Here is a 20,702-nt window from a genome sequence, read left to right on the forward strand (position 1 = left end):
GGGCGAGGTCCCCAGGGCCGTCCAGGCTCTCACTGATGCCTCTGTTTCCTTTCAGAGAGAGTAAGGAGCTGGCTGACCTGGCCCGGCTGCACCCCACCAGCTGTGCTGCTAACGGCCTGAACCCCAACCTCATGGTGACCGGGGGCCCGGCGCTAGCAGGCTCGGGTCGCTGGTCCGCTGACCCCGCAGCCCACCTGGCCACGCACCCCTGGCTGCCCCGTTCGGGCAGCACGTCCATGTGGCTCGCTGGACACCCCTACGGTCAGCGGGGTTCTCTCTCCCTTACCTGGTGGGAGGGTGGGGGGGGGATAGCGTAGACCCCGTGTGGTTCTTGCCGGTGGCTGGCGCCGTCTGTCACAGGACCATGGGTCGAGGAGGGCAGGACCCGGGCTCAGAGCTGGCTGTGGTCTTGCTTTGGCTGGGGGCCTGCTTCCTCTCCTCCCACATTTCCGCTCCCTCGTTTGTCCGAGGAGGGCAGTTAGGATGGCCCCGGCCTTACGGGGTTTCTCTGCGGTGAGGCTGTTTGGGGTGATGCCCAGGGGAGGGCAGCCGTGGGTGTTCGTGCGGGCAGCCAGCCCTCCCCCCTGGGCTTCCTGCGTGGAGGCCCCAAGACGTGGGGGACCTGGGGAGTGGTTAGGGTTGGGGCTGGGCCTGGGACCCCCGGCACTGACGCGGCCCTGGGTCTCTCCTAGGCTTGGGCCCCCCGTCTTTGCACCAGGGCATGGCGCCTGCCTTCCCGCCTGGCCTGGGGGGCTCCCTGCCATCGGCCTATCAGTTCGTCAGGGACCCTCAGTCAGGCCAGCTAGTGGTCATTCCCAGCGATCACCTGCCTCACTTTGGTAAGTGGTGGCCTCACCTAGAGAGACTGTCCTAAGTGCCGGGGGTCTCCTGCTGGGGGTGGGTGGGGGGGAGTCCACCCATCCAGCAGAACAGATAGCAGGCAGACTGGGGCTCAGAGAAGACGTTCTGACGTCCACCCATGGCTTCTGTGTATGATAAGACCACAGGGGTCCTTGGGATAAGCTCCTGCCCAGGAACCGTCTGGAAAACCAAAGCAGGGCCACCTGGTGGGGCACGGACATGCTCACCCCCTATCTGAGCCCCCCCTTATATTATATAAGCCTCGGAATCCACGCTGCAGGCCCCTCCGTATGGGGGGGGTTGGCAGTCCCTCTGTTGGCAGGCTGCAACTGTGAGGCCTCGGGGTCATCCCGGGTGGGGGAGTGCGGACAGGGCCCCGGCGTGAACGTCCCCTCTTGGGCTCAGCGACCTCGTCTGTACAGCAGGGTGTTGGGTGCCCGGTGGGCGCGGCCTCACTGTCTGTCTCGCCCCCAGCGGAGCTGATGGAGCGGGCCACCGTGCCACCCCTGTGGCCGGCCCTGTACCCGCCGGGCCGCAGCTCCCTGCACCACGCCCAGCAGCTGCAGCTCTTCTCCCAGCAGCACTTTCTGCGGCAGCAGGAGTTCCTGTACCTGCAGCAGCAGGCGGCCCAGGCCCTGGAGCTGCAGAGGAACGCCCAGCTGGTGGTGAGTTGGGGACGGGCCAGTCACAGGGGAGCCCTGGAGGAGGCAGTGGAGAGTCCTCTCTCTGTTGATGGCCGGGCACACAGGTCAACCAGCAGAAACTCCAAAGGACTCTGGACGGTGGGGGAAGGAGGAAACATGTGAGGCTTGGTGGTCAGGGAGGGCCTCCTGGAGGAGGTGACATTTACCCAGAGACCTGAAGGAGTTCATTGTTGTGGAGCCCTCTGGGCAGAAGGCATGATGTGTTTAAGGCTTAGTTAGAGGTGGACAGAGCTTGGCAGGGCTGGAGTGCAGGGAGCAATGGGGAAACTGAGGCAGGAGAGGTGGTCTTGTAACTTGGGAAGTTTGGATGGGACAAGTGAAGGTGTCTCAGTGGCCTCGTGCTGTGTCCTGAGCCCAGCTGGTCCGGCAGGCCTCTTGACAGCTCTGGGCTCTCCTCTCAGGCTGGGGTCGGCCTCTGACATCCGTGTTGCCTAATCCCATAAGGTAGGAGGCGCGAGGAGTCCCCCACGTGTGGCGCGCTCCCCAAGCCCACTGTTCTGGGCCATCTGACCTCGGCTCGGCCTTGTCCCCCTCCCTTGTGCAGCAGCCACTCAGGAGGAGTTGGCGGAGGCGGCACATGCTGCAAACAGCGCTTGGGGTTTGAACCTTATTAGCTCTGTCACACCTGGCTGTGTGCCCTTGGGCAGGTGGCTTCCCCTCTCTGGGCTTCAGGTTTTGCCATCTGGAAAAGGGAGATGCTTGTAAGCCCTGTGTCATCAGGGTTGCTCAGTGAGAGTGGACGGTCCTGAGCGGCCGGTGCCTGGAGCAGTTCCCCCCAGCGTTCTGTGTGTGTGGACTACCTGACCCCCAGGAGCAGTGGTTCCCCTCGAGCCAGATCCCTCCCGGTCCCTCAAAAGCCATTCAGTCCCGGAGAAGGCCCCCCTGCCTACCTTGAGGCATTCCAGGACCCGAGTGTGATAAGGCAGGGGAGCGCGCAGCAGGTAGTGAGTTCTCCATGCCTGTAGCTATCCTAATGCCGGGAAGGTGCTGGGGGCCGGGCGGCTCCTTCCTCTCCTGGGGCCTCGCCTGTGCCCTGGCCCACCTCGCCCTCATTGTGAGGGTCCCACTGGGGGCCAGGGCCTGCACAGGAGGTTCCCCCAGTCCTGTCTGCTGGGGTTCTATAAGGAATACTGTGCTTGTTACACGCGTGCTGTGATGGAAGTCCGCCTCAGACTGGGGGTTGGGTGGGCATCCTGCATCCTGGACCCTGCCTGCTGTTCCCCGTGGACTTGAGGGGGGGGTCCTTGGGGACAGGGCGATGGGTCCTGCTGCCACGCTGACCTTGCCTGCCGGCCCCTCTCCAGCAGGAGCGGCTGAAGGCTCATGAGCACCGGGCGGAGATGGAGGAGAAAGTCAGCAAGCGGAGCCTGGAGGCTGCAGGCAAGGCCAGCCTGGCTGCCACGGGCCCTGGGCTGCTCCCTCGCAAGCCCCCCAGCCTGGCCACTGGCCCCACGGGCACCTACGGCAAGGCCGTGAGCCCACCGCCGTCTCCCCGCGCTTCCCCTGTGACCGCCCTGAAGGCCAAAGTCATCCAGAAGCTGGAGGACGTAGCCAAGCCGCCGCCCACCTACGCCTACCCCGCCACGCCCAGCGCCCACCCGAGCAGCCCTCCACCTGCCTCCCCGCCGCCCACCCCTGGCATTGGCCGCAAGGAGGAGGCGCCGGAGAACGTCGTGGAGAAGAAGGACTTGGAGCTGGAGAAGGAAGCCCCCAGCCCCTTCCAAGCCTTGTTCTCAGGTAGGAAGGAGCGTGGCGGAGACCCCAGGGGCCCTGTGCTGCCCGTGAAACTTCTCCCCGGCGGCTCATTTAGTCTTTCACTTATTCATGCCCTCTTCCTCTGTCTGCTGAGCACCTGCTGTGTTCTCTGTGGTGGACGCACTCTCAGGTGCCAGGCCCTGGGGGCTGCTCCGTGCATCTCGTAGGCACCTGCCGCCCGCCCAGCTCTGGGCGCAGCCTGGGTACAGTACACGGGGGGTCGGGCACCGTCCCCCCTCTGCTCACAGGGAGGTTTCACTCGAGGGCGGGAGTTCAGAGTGAACAAGAGAGGGGGCGGCATTGTATTAGTACTATTGCTTTTTTTTTTTTCCTGTATTTTTCTGAAGCTGGAAACAGGGAGAGACAGTCAGACAGACTCCCGCATGCGCCCGACCGGGATCCACCCAGCACGCCCACCAGGGGCGATGCTCTGCCCACCAGGGGGCGATGCTCTGCCCCTCAAGGGCGTCGCTCTGTTGCGACCAGAGCCACTCTAGCGCCTGGGGCAGAGGCCAAGGAGCCATCCCCAGCGCCCGGGCCATCTTTGCTCCAATGGAGCCTCGGCTGCTGGAGGAGAAGAGAGAGACAGAGAGGAAGGAGAGGGGGAGGGGTGGAGAAGCAGATGGGCGCTTCTCCTGTGTGCCCTGGCTGGGAATCGAACCCGGAACTTCCGCACACCAGGCCAACGCTCTACCACTGAGCCAACCGGCCAGGGCTACTATTACTTTTTGAACAACTTGGACGCCCTAGCTTCCCTTTAATGGGATGGTGCAGGCGACTCGTGTGGGATGGAGGCCGGAGACGCACAGGCGGGGTGGGACTGTTTGGGGTCTTCCTGGGCATTTGCTTCTGGACCAGCCGTGCGCTGGGTACTGGGGGCAAGGGGCTAGAAAAGGTGCTGACTGTGGTTTCTGCCTTTGAGTCTGAAGACCCCTGGGGACAGGAGGGTGGCCGGTTTCCCCCCGGGGCTCCTCTGATGCTGCCTGGACGAGATCCCAGTGAACAGGGAGGAGGCTGTGGGCCCGTCCTGGCTGATGGGTGGGGGCCAGCGGAGAGACAGGGTTGGCAGACACGGCAGGGTGTGGCGCCCCGCTGACCCTCCGTGTCCTTGGCAGATATCCCGCCCAGGTACCCGTTTCCAGCCCTGCCGCCGCACTACGGGAGGCCCTATCCGTTCCTGCTGCAGCCCACGGCGGCCGCCGACGCCGACGGCCTGGCCCCGGACGTGCCGCTTCCGGCCGACGGGCCCGAGCGCCTGGCACTCTCGCCGGAAGACAAACCCCCCATCCGCTTGTCCCCTTCCAAGATCGCAGAGCCGCTGCGGGAGGGCCCCGACGAGGAGCCGCTGGCGGAGCGGGAGGTGAAGGCGGAGGTGGAGGACGTGGACGAAGGCCCTGCGGAGCTGCCCGCCCTGCAGTCACCACTGGCACTGCGCGCCGAGGAAGCCATGGCGGCCCCGAGCCCCGCGGGCGGCTGCGGAAGCGGTCTGCTGGAGGCCCAGGGGCTGGGCGCCGGCGGGCAGGGGGCCACGGAGCCCGCCGGATGCCTGGACTTCACCGAGGTGTCCGAAGCGCTGGTTGAGTCGCCGGGCCGGACAGTAGCCTGCACGGCCGCCGCGGACTTGGAGGGGCCGCTGAGCCCCGAGCCGCTGGTGGAGGCCAAGGAGGAGCCCGTGGAGGTGCCCGTGGACATGCCCGTGGCCGTGGCCGTGGCAGAGGCAGTGTCTGAGGAAGGCCTGGCCCAGGCGGCCCTGGATGAGGCACGGCCCAACCTGGAATTGGGAGACTGTGACTGTGACGTGCCCGCTGGGGAGGGACAGTGCCTGAGTCTGGAGGCCCAGGAGGCCTCACCTGTGCCCAGCAGTGCCTGCTTCCTGGATGAGGAGGGCTCCTCTGACCAGTTCCCACCCGGCTTGGAGGACCCGCTGGCCGGCATGAATGCTCTAGTGGCAGCGGCAGAGCTGCCCCAGGCCAGGCCCCTGCCGTCCCCAGATGCCGGGGCCCAGGCCCTGGAGAAGCTGGAGGCCGCGCAGAGCCTGGTCTTAGAGCAGAGCTTCCTGCACGGGATCACCCTGCTGAGTGAGATCGCAGGGCTGGAGCTGGAAAAGCGGAGCCAGGAGATGGGAGGTGAGCCGCCCTGGCCGCTGGGCTCACATGGGCTTGGTGTCTCAAAAAAAATTTTTTTTCCTTTTTTGAGGTGAGAAGCAGGGTGGCAGATAGACTCCTGCGTGCGCCCAACCAGGATCCACTGGGCATGCCCACCAGGGGGCGATGCTCTGCCCATCTGGGACGTTGCTCTGTTGCAACCAGAGCCATTCTAGCACCTGAGGTGGAGGCCATGGAGCCATCCTCAGCGCCTGGGCCAACTTTGCTCCAATGGAGCCTCGGCTGCGGGAGGGGAAGAGAGAGACAGAGAGGAAGGAGAGGGGGAGGGGTGGAGAAGCAGATGGGCACTTCTCCTGTGTGCCCTGGCTGGGAATTGAACCTGGGACTTCCACACACCGGGCTGATGCTCTACCACTGAGCAAATCGGCCAGGGCTGAGATTTAAAAAATTTGAAAACATTCAGTATGTTTTCATTTACTTTTACGGTTATTTCTATTTACTTGTAAAAATTTTGGTAAAAGTGCACATAATGTAAATTTACCATCTTAACTGTTTTCAAGCGTACAGTTCAGTAGGTTATGGACACTCCGTTGTTTGGCCAGTCTGGGTTTCTTTTTTTTGTTTGTTCTTTACAGAGACAGAGAGAGAGAGAGAGAGGGATAAATAGGGACAGACAGACAGGAACGGAGAGAGATGAAAAGCATCATTCATTAGCTTTTCATTGCACATTGCAACACCTTAGTTGTTCATTGATTGTTTTCTTGTATGTGCCTTGACTGGGGGACTACAGCAGACCGAGTAACCCCTTGCTCGAGCCAGCGACCTTGGGTCCAAGCTGGTGAGCTTTTTGCTCAAACCAGATGAGCCCGTGCTCAAGCTGGCGACCTCGGAGTCTCAAACCTGGGTCCTCCGCATCCCAGTCTGATGCTCTATCCACTGCGCCACCACCTGGTCAGGCCAGTCTGGGTTTCTTTGTGGTGAAATTTCTCCTTCTTCTGTCAAGGGTGAGTTTTGTATTAGCAGGATTGTTTAGGCTGCGAGGGGCAGCAGCTCATTTTAACCGGCTTAGGGAAAGGCAGGAAATTGATTGGCTTGTGGGACTCAGGTACAGCAGCAATGGGAATTAATTTCTGGTGGATCCAGGTGCTCAGGCTGAAGCCATCGGGAGTTTCTCTGTATACCCACCCTCACCCTCATCCCTCTTGCTTTCTTTGCTCTACTTTTCTCTTTGTTGGCCTCATTCAGGGCCGGTCCACTGTTCCCGTAGCGGGGGTGGAGGGCTCCCTAATACTTACCCCAGGCCCCGTGGGCCTGCTGAGCTCAGCAGACTGCCATCAGAGAGGCCACCTCTTTCCTGGCAGCTCTGGCCGCCACGCCGCCATGCGTTCCCCGTCGGCACTCTGGTGTTCACGCTTCTCGCAGAAGCAAACCCCGCAGCCCAGGAGATGAGATGGAGCAGACTGATCGTTCTCCGCCCTTGATGGGGTGGCCTCACCTCCGGGGTGTAGGGGAGGGGTGGGCACCAAACTCCCTGATGTTCAACATAGGAAATCAGGGGTAGGGAGGCAGTGCTCCACGAAACCTGTGAAGCCCGGGTGTGTGTGGGTCAGGCGCCCGCTCGCCACCCCACGCTCCGCCCACCTAGCACGCCCCGCAGGGAGGGCGGGGCCCCGGCGACAGCTGCTGAGGAGTTAATAATAGCGCTGCCAGTGTTTTGGTGTATTTCCTCTCTAACTGGGTCTACACACGTTTCTAAAATTAAGACCGTTTTGTAAACAGTGCTCTGTGAAGACTGGCCCTTTTCCCTCGGTTGTCTTTGCTGACCATTTTTTTCAGGTTTCCTTAAAAACCCTGTAAATGTTTTTGATGCGAGACACGCGTGTCTCTTAAAATATTTTTTTAGGGACTGCCCACTTTTCTGAGCGTTCTGGGTCTTCCGTGACCCAGTACCCCAATTTTGGGGCATTTTTCTTTTCTTTCCTTTTCTTTTTTCTTTTTTTCCTTTTCTGCTATTGTACATAATGTGATGTTATCCCTTCGAGGAAAATATAGGTCAGGCCCTGGCGGGATAGCTCAGTTGGTTAGAGCATCGTCCCGAAGCACAGAGATGGCTGGTTCGATACCCGGTCAAGGCACCTACAGGAACAGATTGATATTCCCTGTCTCTCTCTCCCTCTCACCCTTCCTTTCTCTAAAATCAACAAAATAAACATTAAAAATAATTGCTGGGTCAGAACAAAGTGAAAGTCTCCTGAGGCTGCCCCAACACCTCCTCACTTCCCATGCTGTCACCTCAGGGCCTTTGCACCTGCTGTTCCTGTGGCCTGAATGGCCACATTTTCAAGGCTTTTTTTTTATTTTTTATCATTGTGGTCATTGGCCCCCAGGAAGCTGTGACAAGTGACACCTTCTCCCCTGTGGGCGTGTGTTGTGTTGTTTTTCTGAAGTTCACAGCTGCTTTTCTTTCATTTCAATGTTTTGGTATAAAAAATATATATTACTTTTGGCCCTGGCCAGCTGGCTCAGCGGTACAGCATCAGCCTGGCATGTGGAAGCTCTGGGTTTAATTCCCGGCCAGGGCACACTGGAGAGGCACCCATCTGCTTCTCCACCGTTCCCCTTCTCCTTCCTCTCTATCTCTCTCTTCCCTTCCCGCTGCCAAGGCTCCATTGGAGCAGAGTTGGCCCGGGTGCTGAGGATGGCTCCGTGGCCTCTGCTTCAGGCGCTAGAATGGCTCCGATTGCAGCAGAGCAATGGCCCAGATGGGCAGAGCATTGCCCCCTGGTGGGGATGCCGGGTGGATCCCAGTTGGACGCATGCAGGAGTCTATCTGCCTCCCCATTTCTCACTTCAGGGGGGGAATACATATATATATGTATTTATATATATATAAATATACATATACATATATATGTATATTTATATATATATATAATTTTGAGAGGAAAATGAAAACTCTTGATCCTACCAATTGGTGGTGGGTTTTCAGGGGGAGTGCAGAGGGCCTGGGCACCTGGGCCGAGGGGGGCTGAGGCCGGGTCCCCCAGTTTGTGGCTGCTGCTCCCCGCCCCGTCCCTTTTCTACACTCCTGTCGGGGTCCTACATACCCTCATTCAACACGTATTTATTAAGCATCGACTGAGTTCCCAGCATGGTTTTCTGCTGTGTTCAAGATGTTTTGTGTGGCCCTCAGCACCGTCGTGTGGGAACAGGTGGTGGGTGCAGGCCCTGGGAAGGGGACAGGGCAGAGGTGGGAAGGGTGGTCTCAGAGGGGATGGCCAGGGAAGCCCCCCTTGATAAGGGGACCGGAGGAAGGCTCTTCTAGGGCGAACCATTCAGGCCACAGGAACAGCAGGTACAAAGGCCCTGTGGTGACAGCATGGGAGGCCAGGAGGTGTTGGGGCAGCCCCAGGGGACTTGGAGTGAAAGGGAGAGTCCCCGGAAGGTGGTTTTGAGCTGGAGTGATTGGCTCAGACTTAAGGAGGGTGGTTGTGGATGCTGGCTGGAGGTGGGGAGACCTCGGGGAGGCTCCTGGGTGGAGATGGGCTGCCACCTGGGCTGATCTGGGGCCCAGGCTGGAGGAGGCGTGGAGGTGAGGAGCCAGGAGGGTTCTGGGGCCAGGCAAGGTGGGGCCAGCAGGCTCTGCTGCGGACCAGACGTGGGTGTGGATGCACAGGCCGAGGGCTTGCCCTGTGTCTGAGCTGGGGAAGTGGTGGGGGAGGCAGTTTTGGGGGGAAAATCAGCAGTTGGTTTGGACACTAAGATGTTCTTTATCGCCATGCATGGGGGGGGGGGGCTGTGGCTCTGGGGTGGGGCAAGTCGGGGCTGGAGGGCACTCGGAGGCAGGCGTGGGGGTGCAGGGGTCCTTGTGGCCTCTCTTCCCTGCAGCCGCTGATGGGGTCGAGCATCCGCCCCTGTGGTTTCCCTTCAGAACGGGGTAGTGAATGGGCATGGGGGGGGCAGGAGGAGCTCTCTCCCCATGGCCTGTGCCACCCCCTAGAGCCGCCAGCCTGCCCTCTTTCTCCTCGCCCGTGCAGACTCCCACACTGGGAGCGAACCAGGTCGGCCTGGCACACCGGCCACCCTTCCTGCCCTCCTGCTGGCCTTCTGCCTCTGTGAGGGACCCCGGTCCTGTCAGGGTGCTGGCGCCCGTCTGGCTTCTGATCCCGGGTCGCCTCCGCCTTAGTCCAGCCACTGGGCTGGTGTTTCATGGCCCTGGAGGCTGGAAGTCTTGAGCTCAAGGTGTCACCAGGGTTGGTTCCTCTGAGGCCTCTCTCCTGGGTGTGTCGTCGGCCATGTTCTTCCTGTGTACTCACATGGTCATCCCTCTGTCTCTGTGTCCTAACCTCTTCTAATAAGGACACAGTCATGCTGGATTAGGGCCACCCCGGTGATGTCACTTGAACTTGATCACATCTCTCCAGACTATCGCCAAATAAGGTCACGTGCTAAGGTACTGGGGTTCAGACTTCATTCAGCCGGTGGCTTTGGAGGGGACACAGGTCAGCCCATAGCCGCTGGCGCCCTGGCAGTCAGTCCTGAGAGCCCCAGGCAGACTGCTTTGTTGGAGAGTGAAGGAGGTGACAGAGCCCCACCTCGGCCCCCTCCTCTGTCCTGGAGCCGCTTTACCTGGCCACTGAGGCTCTTACGAGGGCCCTGAAGGGTGTCACACAGGCGTCACTCAGGGCCGGCCACACGTTTCACTCTAATACCACCCGTGGGCGTTAACGGGTTTTACTGTGTGGCCGTGGCCTCAGTTTCCATCAGGACAGAGAAGGGCAGAACCAGTGGTTCTCACCGGCTGCCTGGTGTCACGGCTTGTGGAGAGCACTACTGACATCTAGTGGGGAAAGGCCAGGATGCGGCGAAACGCCCCACGGGGAGGCCAGGGAGGGCGCCCCACCTGAAACCTGAAACGGAAGGAAATAGCACCCGGGTTGAGAGGTCCTGATCTCGCAGCATAATTAGTACTGTTGGCTTCGTGGGTCTGGACACGTTGGTTGGTGAGAAAGAAGCCTGTATGGAGCGTTCACCGAAACTGATCATACATTACATCACAGAGAAAATGTGAAAACTCACGTTAATTAATTGGGTAGCAGTTGGATAGATGGTCAATTTCGGCCTCTCCCTCCTCCCTCCTCTTGGGGGTGTGGGGGGTTTGGCTGCAGTGCCCATCAGTCCTCCCCCCCCCCCCCCCGGAGAGCACAGGCGGGGCTAGCGGCTCACCTGCCTCCTGTCCACAGGTGCGGAGGGGGGCCCAGCCGTGCGGCCCTCGCTGGAGAGCCTGCTGGTGGCCAGCAGCCACATGCTGAAGGAGGTGCTGGACAGCCCCTTTGTGGACCCGCTCAGGAGCCTGCGGCTTCCGCGGGAGCTGAACCCCAACAAGAAGTACAGCTGGATGCAGAAGAAGGAGGAGCGGGTGAGGGGCTCTGGGCCCCCCCCCCCCCCGGCGTGCCTGCCCCTGGCCTGTGCGGCGGGGGCGGGGCGGAGACCGGGCCCCCCTTCCCCCGGAGATGCCCCTTGCCTGGGGCACGGCTGGCTTTAGAGTCGGAAGGGCCTGATCCGAGTCCAGCTTCATCACTGACGGGCTGTGTGGCCCAGTGTTCCTTCTTTCCGGGCCTCGGTTTCCCCGTTTGATAATGTGTCAAGAGCCTGTCCCGTGGGCGGCAGCTTGACTGGTTGGGAAGAGCAGGCCTGGCTGTGCCCCTCACTGCTCACGGGCCTTGGGCAGGGGCTTTGGCTCCCGGCTCCCGAAGCTTCTACCTGTGACAGGTCTGTGAGAGCCAGCATTGCTGGGGCAGCTGTTCTGGGCCAGCCGGCCTTGATGCAGCCCGGCTGCACTTTGCCCAAGGCTACAGCTAGCCGGTGGCAGAAACGGGATTTGAGTTGGACCCCTGGCCTTGGCCCGGAAGCCTTGCCACCCCTCCTGTACCCCCCCCACACACACACCGGGCGCCTGTGAAGGTGGCAGGGAGCTGGGAGCTGGTGGGCGTCGGCGTCCTCACCCTTTCTCTCCCCCCAGATGTACGCCATGAAGTCCTCCTTGGAGAACATGGACGCCATGGAGCTGGACTTCCGGATGCGGCTGGCCGAGGTCCAGCGGCAGTACAAGGAGAAGCAGCGGGAGCTGGTGAAGCTGCAGAAGCACCGCGAGCCCGAGTGAGTGCGCACCCCGGCCCGGCCCTGGCAGGGCGCCCTCGGGCTCCGTAGGCGCCGGCGCTCAGTAGGTCCGCTGTGGTAGGCCGGCAGAGGTGTGTGTGGACCCGAGTGACGTGGGCGCGTCGTGTGCCTCTCCTCCGCGCCCCCTCCGCCCGCCCCCAGTTCACAGCCGAGCGTGTGATTCTCTTTAAGGGACAGGCGCGAGGAACCCCATAGAAGCTTGGCACGCAGAGGCCCTGGCAGGCCGCGGAAACGGACCCACGCCCCGAGCGCCCTGTCGCCCCCCCGCAAGAGAGGGAAGAGCCGCAACAGTAGCGGAAAGTAAGGCTGGCCCCTCGGTGGGTCGGGAACTGGCACAGAGCTCCGAGGGAGGAGCACGGGCCCGCGCCGGGCCTGTGTCTGGGTGCTAGGGACCTCGAGTCCCTTGGGCTCTGACCCACCCCGTTCGGTAGCTCTCAGGGAGCATGGAGGCTGAGCCAGGAGAGTGGCCCATTGGACAGGCAGACTCACGCAGCCAGGACTGAGTGGGCGGGTGACCCCAGCGAGAGGGTTTCTGGGTGGTCGCCCAGGTGCTTCTTTCGCCCATCGCCCTGCCACGCCCACTTCCTCCATGGCCAGCGATCTCTCCTCCCTGTGGACGGCCCGCTGAGCTGCCAGTCCTGGGGTGGGGTGGGGTAAGGGGGCTCCAGCGCCTGCTGTCACTTGGTTCCCTTTGTGCTGGACCCTGTCATTCTAGTCCTCCTGGACTTACCTGCTGGCTCTGTGTGCCTGAGTCAGTTCCCCGGGACCCGAGACCACCTCTTTCGTGCGCTCTGGGGACAGCTCCTTGAGCGGCAGCAGAAGTTATGTGAGAGGCCCCTCCGGGGGTCTTCTTGAATACGGCTGGAATGAGCTTTTCCTCTAGGCCAGGCATGGATAGGAGAGAGACGCTGTGGTCTTTCCTGGGTGTCAGGAGCAGCATGAGCTAAAGGAGACCTATCAAAGGGAGGGGGTGGAGTGCGCCTGCCAGCCTTGTGAGGGCAGTGCGGGTGACACTAGGTGGCCGATTGCTTGGCTTGAGGAAGCAGAGGGGGGTGGCCACAGGATGTCTTTAAAAGGCACCGGGGAGTCAGTACATCTGCCGCGTGCAGGTCTTCTTAGGGGAAGACGGCCCCAGGGGCCCTGATGGCTTGCATTTAACATCCTTGGATCTTTTTTTTTTTTTCCTGAAGCTGGAAACGGGGAGGCAGGCAGACAGACTCCCGCATGCACCCGACCGGGATCCACCCGGTATGCCCACCAGGGGGCGATGCTCTGCCCATCCGGGGGCATCGCTCTGTCGCGACCAGAGCCACTCTAGCGCCTGGGGCAGAGGCCAAGGAGCCATCCCCAGCGCCCGGGCCATCTTTTGCTCCAATGGAGCCTCGGCTGCGGGAGGGGAAGAGAGAGACAGAGAGGAAGGAGAGGGGGAGGGGTGGAGAAGCAGATGGGCGCCTCTCCCGTGTGCCCTGGCTGGGAATCGAACCCGGGACTTCCGCACACCAGGCCGACGCTCTACCACCGAGCCAACCGGTCAGGGCAACATCCTTGGATATTCTTGACTGAGGGGAGAGGAGGAACTACTCTGTCACCAGCCATGGGGGTAGAGAGAGCAGCTCCTGGAGAAGCTAGCCAAGGCTGGGGCCAGTGGCACGCAGGCCTGCTGGTTAGGAGTGTGGACTTGGGGGGCGGTTGTGCTTCCCGGTTTTGAGGTTTTGAGTCCGGCTCCAACCCTAGTTGTGATCTCAAGCCTCAGACTCTTCATCTATAAGATAACAGTGTGTGGGACAAAGCGTTGTTTTGTGGCTAAAACATAAAGCGCTAGCCAGCACGGAAGGAGATGAAGAGTAAGCACCAGGTAAAAATTAGCTGCTTTTTATTATTTTTTTTGTGTGTGTGAGGGTTTAGCTTAGAGCAGCCAAGAGAAGCCTTAAGATTGGGACCATGTCTCCCACTGCCTACACTCCCAAGGGTACAAAGACCAGCCAGTGGATTTATTCATATAAGCTCTTGATCTTAGTGTCCCTTGCATGCTGGTGGATTTCTGATCCTTGTTCTCTGCACGTTTTGGTAAAGAGGCGTCTGACCACGCCAGGCTGTGTGTGTGCGCGTGTGTGAAGGGACAGGGGAGAGAGACCAGCCGAGGATATCGCCTTGGAGGAGTTTTTCTTCTTTCCCATCATACTCTCATTCTGCCTCATTCACAAACACCCCAGGATCCCAGCACCGTAGTTTTACAGGATTCATCTCCCCAGACTCGTCACTGTTGTCATTACTGTCTGTGCCTTGACATCCAGAGCCCGCCCTTCAGGGCCACGAGGGCAGATACCCCGGCCCTCGAGTTCTGCCCGGATAGGGTGCTGACCAGCGGTGCCCTCTGGTTGCAGGCTGAGCGGCAAGACTCTGCTGACATCGGATGCCTATGAGCTGGGAACGGGAATGAGGAAGAGACACAAGGGGCCCGAGGAAGAACACGATGCCCTTGTTGGAACGGGGAAAGCGATGGGGAGGAACCAGCCTTGGGATGAGCACGAAGCCCCTTCTGACTTCTTGACTCAGGTCAGTGACCCCGCCTTCCAGGTGTGCTGCCACCTCCCTCAGGCAGAAGGTCCCGACGGAGGGACTGTGGAGTTGACACACACTTCCGGTGCGGGTCTGTTGGCCCTGCTGCTGCAGAAACTGTGGAAATGGTTGCTTCAGGGCCCCCCACCCCCCCATCTGCCTTATTGTACGGAGGAGGTCACTGTGGCCCAGAGGAGGTCAGAGAGTGACTTACAGAAACACAACCTCAGGCAGAGCTGAGACGGAAAGCCACACCCCTTCCTTGTGTGTGCCTGTTCCGTGACCCTTTGCGGAAGCCGAGGGGTGGGACTGTGAGTTTTTAACCAGATAATGCAATTACACTGTTGTTTAACAGTATAATTGTTTAATGAGCAGCTTCACCATTCCATAGTTCTAAGAAACAAGGGCTGGATGCCATTGTAATTTCCTCCTGTGAACTCTCCAGAGGTAACGGGGTGAGAGCCAACTCCCTGATTCTTACTTCCGCAGAGCCTTGACATCATCCACTCAGAGCCCTCAGCTCTCAATCCTGACGTACCTTGCCGTCCCTCCTTGTCGGGCCCTGTGTGTGGGGGGTGGTTTTGGTTGATTTGGCCGTCAGAGGAAGTCCTCACCTAAGGGATCCAGGGGTAGGAAAGAGCCAGTGTGTACGCCAGGATGCTTTACGCTTTCAAATTGTGAGGGGTACTTTTGTTATTTAAGCAACACTATCCCAACCTTTTTTTTTTTTTTCTTCCGTAATGAAATGGTGCCTGATTAAAGAAAATCGAAAGAAAATGTTCAAATGAGGGGCCTTAATGGCTTTGAAACTGCACATTTCATTTCAACAGCATATGACTATAGCTGACAGAGGGTGCACGGCAGGAATTTAATCTGCGAAAATCTCTCATCTTTCTGCTTCAGGCATCCAAGGCACACTCTGGGGCATCTTCCTGGCACCTTCGGCCCACAGAGTTGGGTGGGCTGATGGAGGCCTCTTCATCAGATGCTTTTTAGGTGGTTGAGATAAGCAGATCAGCCAGGCAGCCTGTGGTCTGGGTATTGGATCTTGGTTCCCTTTCTCCTCCCCCTTAATCCAGCCAGCTTCTCCAGCTCATTGGCAGCACTATTTACTTAAGAGTGCTTTCCTGGGAAGAGCCAGGAAGAGCCAGGGCAGACATGCCAGTGCCAGTGATCTTGGTCACCCCAGTTAACAGCTGTTTGATAACATTTCCAGAGCTACCTTGTGGTGCCCGTACACCACTGTCCCCGTTTTTTACAGAGTAGAAATAACCGAGGCTAAGAGGAGTCAAGCGCGTTTTCAGAAGCCACGAAGGCAGGGATCAGGACAGATCGGGTTTGTCAGCGCTTAATGCACTGAGACCCACCACCCTGTTTGGTCAGATGTCTTAACCCGGGTCTTCCAACTGCCTCTTTCCAGCTAAAGATGAAGAAGAAGAAGATGGCCAGCGACCAGGAGCAGTTGGCCAGCAAGCTGGACAAGGCCCTGTCCCTCACAAAGCAGGACAAGCTGAAGTCACCCTTCAAGTTCTCGGACAGTTCTGGGGGGAAATCAAAACCGAGCGGGGGCTGCAGCAGGTACTTGACGCCTTATGACAGCCTGCTGGGCAAGGACAGGAAAGCGCTGGCCAAAGGCCTCAGCCTGTCTCTGAAAGCCTCCAGAGAAGGTAAACACAAAAGGGCCGCCAAAGCCAGGAAGATGGAGGTGGGGTTCAAGGCCAGAGGCCAGCCCAAGTCGGCCCACTCTCCGTTCGCCTCGGAAGTGAGCAGCTACTCCTACAGTAAGTAGCAGACGCCACGCTGCCTCCAGGCCGCCCTTCTCTCTTCTCTGCTTTCTATGTGTCCTGAGCTCTCCAAGATTTCTTTCTGCCTTTGCATTGGTTCCCAGCCGGAAGTGGGTCCGAGTGAAGCGGAAGTGCCTGCGTTGGCCGGGTGCCATATTGGGCGGTGCCTGTGATTGGCGGTGGGAGTGGAAGTTCGCCCCGCCCTCACGCGCTCTCGTTTGTAGCTCTTGGTCGGAAAGCCAGCAGCGCGGAGGCCTTGGGCCACAGAGTTTTCGGCTGTCCTGCCTAGAGAGGCCGCTGGTGAAGCCCATAGAGATGGCCCTGCCTCTCCAGCCTGCAGGCGGCTCTCCGCCCTCGGGCCGAGTGTTGGTAGGGACGTTATCCAGTGAGCGTTCACCATGTTGGGCATTGAACTAAGGGCTGTACGGGCAGCATGTCACATGATCTTGGTGACAGCCCACCAGGTGACTACCCGTTTGGTTCCTGAGGATGGCTACTGAGGCTGGGCGAAGTAGGCAGCGGTGAGTGGGGGACCCTGGCGGAGGTCCGGCCCAGGCCTGTCAGCCACGATGGAGGTCACCGCTAGCCGCAGGTGGCAGTTGAACCTTGCAGCATAGCTGGTGGGTCTGGGACTGAGTTTTATTTCATGAACTAAAGAGTGCCTTCGCTAGGGGTTCGGGGCGAGGCTTCCCGAACCGGGCAGCCTTGGGTCAGCGGCTCTCTGTGGCCTCTGGTGGCCCGGCCTGCTGTGTGGCATGTAACAGGTGGCACTGTTTGTGGGCAGAATACCCAGTGCCAAGGGTGGGTGGGACTGAGCGTGTGGACACCGCAGGAAGGCCAGGACGGGTTCTCAGCGCGTGGTACCTGTGGGTGGCTGGCGGGTTGTGTTCATTGCCAACGGCTTGGATCTGTGCCTTTGGGCTTCTGATGAGCTCTGCTTGTTTCAGTGGTGGAGGCGAGGGAGTTTCAATGTCAGGTGAAAAAGTGGACGCCTTTAATGTTGTTTATAATAAAGTGTGTTTTCCTAAGGAAAGACAGTGAAATTGTTAGGAACTTCGGAGTTAAGAACACCTGCCTTGCAGACCCGTGGGGAGCTTTTAAGCGAGCTCATGCTGGTGGAGGGCTGGATGTGGCACCTTGCGGGAGATTAAGCAGCTGTTGTTGATTATTACTTTTTAAGGATGTGTTTTTGGTTGCCTAGGACTAGTGGGTCTCGGGCTGATTCTCAGGTGGGCGTGGGGACAGCAGGTCCTTTGTGTCTTAGGCGCTGAGGATAAGCACGCATGCCATCGTCTCTGCAGTTTCTCGATTCGGATGGGTGTGATCCAGATAGCACTGCCACTTTCAGAGACTCACAGATCTGAAGGAGGAGGGAAGGGCTTTCCCCTGCTCCTTCCACCTCTGCTGGTTTTGGAATAACGAAAAGGGTGTGAAGAGGATTGCTAATCCTTTGATTTTTCAAGAACTAGTGGCCAGTGGATGTAGCCTGACTGGTTGCCTGAACAATCCCCACTCCCTTGGCCCTGGCTGGCTGGCGCAGCCTGGCATATGGAGGTGTCCTGGGTTCAATTCCGGTCAGGGCACACAGGAGAAGCGGCCATCTGCTTCTCTCCCCCTTCCTCTTCCCTTTCTCGCCCTCTTCCTCTCCCGCACCCAGTGGCTTGATTGGTTCGAGAGCGTAGGCCCCGGCTGCTGAGGATGGCTTCTCCAAGCGTCAGCCTCAGGTGCTTAAAATAGTTCCATTGAGTTTGAGCATCGGCCCCAGACGGGGTTTGCCAAGTGGATCCCAGTTGGGGCGCATGTGGAAGTCTGTATTACTGTCTCCTCTTCTCTTACTTAAAAAAGTAAAAATAATAATGAAACAAGTAGATAAGAACTCCCCCCCTCCCCACTTCCATGTGGACGTGGTACAGTTAGAGGCCAGAGGTGTGAGCTCGGTCTCTGAGATGTTGGGGTGCTCTGCACTGGTGAGTCCACTGTAGCAGATTGCGTGCACATACACAAAGCCGTGTCCAAACTGCCAGTCTAACTCTGTTACGTCTTCGTCTGCGACTCCACTCTGGGTGAGGGAGGTGGGTTGACGCTGCAACGAGGAGGTCAGAAGGCCCGTCTCCAACGAGGTGGCGTCCGATAAGCAGCCGGCAGTGGGAAGGGCTCCTGTGTTTTCTCTGCTGGCTTTTCTGCTGTTCTGGGTAAACGCACAGTCGCAGAGGCCAAGACTGTGTTCCAGCAGAGTGGGCGGCAGCGGCAGGCGGTGGGAAGGGAGAGCACTGCCCTCTGGCTTTCTCATTTTGGGAGGGAGGGGCTGTGGCCTTCCTGGTGGCTTTTGATGAGGAGCCAGAGTTTGGTCATTGTCACCCACCGACATCTCCACTTTGGGATGTGGTCTCAGAAAGGATAGGATGGAGCACACAGGAGGGAGAGCTGTGGCTGGCAGGAGCCTGGCAGGGCTTGTCTTTGTCCTTGTCCTACCCAGCATTGCCCGGCCGCCCTGGAGTAGGAGGAGGCAGCCAGAGCGCCCCCCCCCCCCAACATCCCTCCATCCACGGTTTCTCTTGGACTTGGTAACGGCAGGCACTGTCAGGGTTGTAGCCGTGTTCGTTGATGTCCCTTGTGTTCCATGTGGATTTTACCAGATCAGGGGTTTACGCTTTGGCCACGGAGCCCTTTCTTCCCATGAAATCTTGCTTGACAGCACCATACGTAAAACAGATCAAAACAGTGTATGTTTGGGGCAGGTTGGAAGGGGCCAGAGCTGTGCCCACTTGATAGCCCGCCTTCCCAAAGCCTAAGAACCTTGGCCTCGCCCGTGCAGGGAGGCCGAGACTTGTGGGAAGCCAGCAGCAGTGTGTTGGTAACGGGAGCTCTGGTAGGAAAGCAGAAAAGCAAGTTCTACCATTATTTGCCAGTGTCCTTGGTACGCCTCCTCTGTTGTGGCCTCTCTCAAGCCACCTCTGGAACACGGCTGAGCTTGGAGCTGGGAAGAGGTGGGCTTGTGACGGCCCAGCACAGCCCTGAAAGTTGGGATTTCAGGGGAGAAGAGCTTCCCCTGAGCCCTTTCCCTCCTGGGCCTTGTCCCTCCCCTGGGCTGGGTGCAGTCCTGTGGACAGACAGGGCCCAGGAGTGATCTCTATGGCCAGGCAGGGGAGAGACCTTCCTGAGAGCGGGGCTCCTCCCTCCTCTGGGGCCTGGAAGGGCCGTGTCCTGAGGTGACTGTGTTGTGGGCGACGCTGCAGCAGCCAGCCTGCAGGGAGCCTCGGTCCCGGTCCCGGAAAGGTCAGCTGTGCGCTGCCCACAGCTCCCGGGCCTCCCAGCGAAGAGGTTCCATGGCCAGCAGGCCTGTGGACCTCTCTGATCCAGCTCCTACCAGGGCTCTCTCAAAGCCACTAAGTCACAAAAGAAAGACACCAGCCCCTCCCTCCCTCACCCCGTGACTTATCTTATAAAAAAACTACTTTGACTGCAGATACGGACTCAGAGGAGGAGGAAGAGTCCCTGAAGGATGAGTGGTCCGCCCAAGGCCCCTCCAGCTCCAGACTGACATCTTCCATCCTGTGTGGCATGGTGGCAAAGAACAGCAAGCCGGCCGGAGGCCCCAAGCTGCCCAAGACGGGCCTGGCGGCTGCCCGGACTCTGAAACCCAAGCCGGCTGCCGGCAGGAAGCAGCCGTTCTGTTTGCTGCTTCAAGAGGTCGAGGCCCGTTCCTCCTTCAGCGATTCTTCGGAGGATTCCTTTGACCAAGGTTACTAGCTCCACACACACAAAACCCCTTCCGTGTTTTCTAGCGAGAGAGTGAGTGAGAGCGAGAGAGCGAGCGAGCGCGTAGCCAGGGTTCAGGAACGATGGCGCTGCTGGGCCGCCGTCTCGGTTCTTGGCAGCGTAGCCTGCCGTATCAGTCAAGCCTCTTATCCGGGTTTCTCTGTACCTGTATCGTGGCGATAACGCCACAGCTAGCTCTTTTTGAGCTTTTATACGGACTGACTTTAAGTCTTCACCTTCCTCCGCCCCCCCCTCCGCCCCCACCCCGTTCTCGCCTCCTCTGCTCCCCAGACCGCAGGCTGGGGTGGGGGGTCTCGGCAGGGGCCTCCCCAGGGACGTTTTGTAAATGGGATTCTGTCGTGTTGGGCGTGTGACTTGATGTTTGTACCGCGATTTTGGTAATACCAAGCTTTATTAAATATATCGAGTTCATTTTTAACTAAACCCGTGTGCCTTGTCTCTCTTGCTGTGTCCTGACTTAGACCCGTTAGGTGCCTGCTTCTCTCATTTTGTCCCCCCTCCCCCTCCTCCCTCCCCCACCCCCACCCCACCCCCACCCCACCCCACCCCGGAAGGGGCAGAGATGGAGTAACGCAGTTGCTGCTTTTCCTATTACTCAAATATCCCTGGGAGCCACTGGCATGCCTTCCACATTTCAGGTTTAAAGTCAACGCTTTATCACTTCCGGCATCATCATTTTATTTTTTTAGCTGCTTGTTTGTCTTTTGTTTTCTTAAAGCTCTGTTCCTGTGTACCAGTGCTTTAAAAATATTTACCGACACTTGTTTTCTAACACACGTTTCAGTGTCAAGGGGCGTGTAGGCAGCGCAGGGCCAAGCTCACGGGAAGGTTGAGGGGCAGAGCGTGGTGCTTCGGAGGGAGCCCTGGCCTGCGAGCCCCGAGGGGCCTTATTCCTAAACCTCACTCACAGAAAGAGGGTCAGGTTCAGTGGCCCCTGGCCAGCAGACTCGAGACTGTTTCTTGCTCCCTGGTGT

At 59.2% G+C, this 20,702-nt stretch overlaps 1 protein-coding gene across 5 annotated transcripts in view; it reads left to right on the forward strand.

Annotated features, from left to right (window-relative positions):
- TNRC18 (trinucleotide repeat containing 18) overlaps nt 1-20,702 on the forward strand; it is a 92,058-nt gene that overhangs the window by 41,208 nt on the left and 30,148 nt on the right. For 3 of the 5 annotated variants that reach the window (XM_066343336.1, XM_066343337.1, XM_066343340.1), the window contains 11 exons: nt 56-261; nt 693-839; nt 1,336-1,526; nt 2,870-3,302; nt 4,436-5,446; nt 10,669-10,844; nt 11,448-11,584; nt 11,777-11,905; nt 13,990-14,161; nt 15,585-15,945; nt 19,415-19,690. In XM_066343336.1, coding sequence (XP_066199433.1) covers nt 56-261; nt 693-839; nt 1,336-1,526; nt 2,870-3,302; nt 4,436-5,446; nt 10,669-10,844; nt 11,448-11,584; nt 11,777-11,905; nt 13,990-14,161; nt 15,585-15,945; nt 19,415-19,690 — 3,239 coding nt within the window. The remainder of the gene's footprint in view (nt 1-55; nt 262-692; nt 840-1,335; nt 1,527-2,869; nt 3,303-4,435; nt 5,447-10,668; nt 10,845-11,447; nt 11,585-11,776; nt 11,906-13,989; nt 14,162-15,584; nt 15,946-19,414; nt 19,691-20,702) is intronic. The other 2 variants (XM_066343338.1, XM_066343339.1) reach the window with 2 other exon arrangements.

This window comes from Saccopteryx leptura, chromosome 6, assembly GCF_036850995.1.
Source record: "Saccopteryx leptura isolate mSacLep1 chromosome 6, mSacLep1_pri_phased_curated, whole genome shotgun sequence".
NCBI lineage: Eukaryota > Metazoa > Chordata > Mammalia > Chiroptera > Emballonuridae > Saccopteryx > Saccopteryx leptura.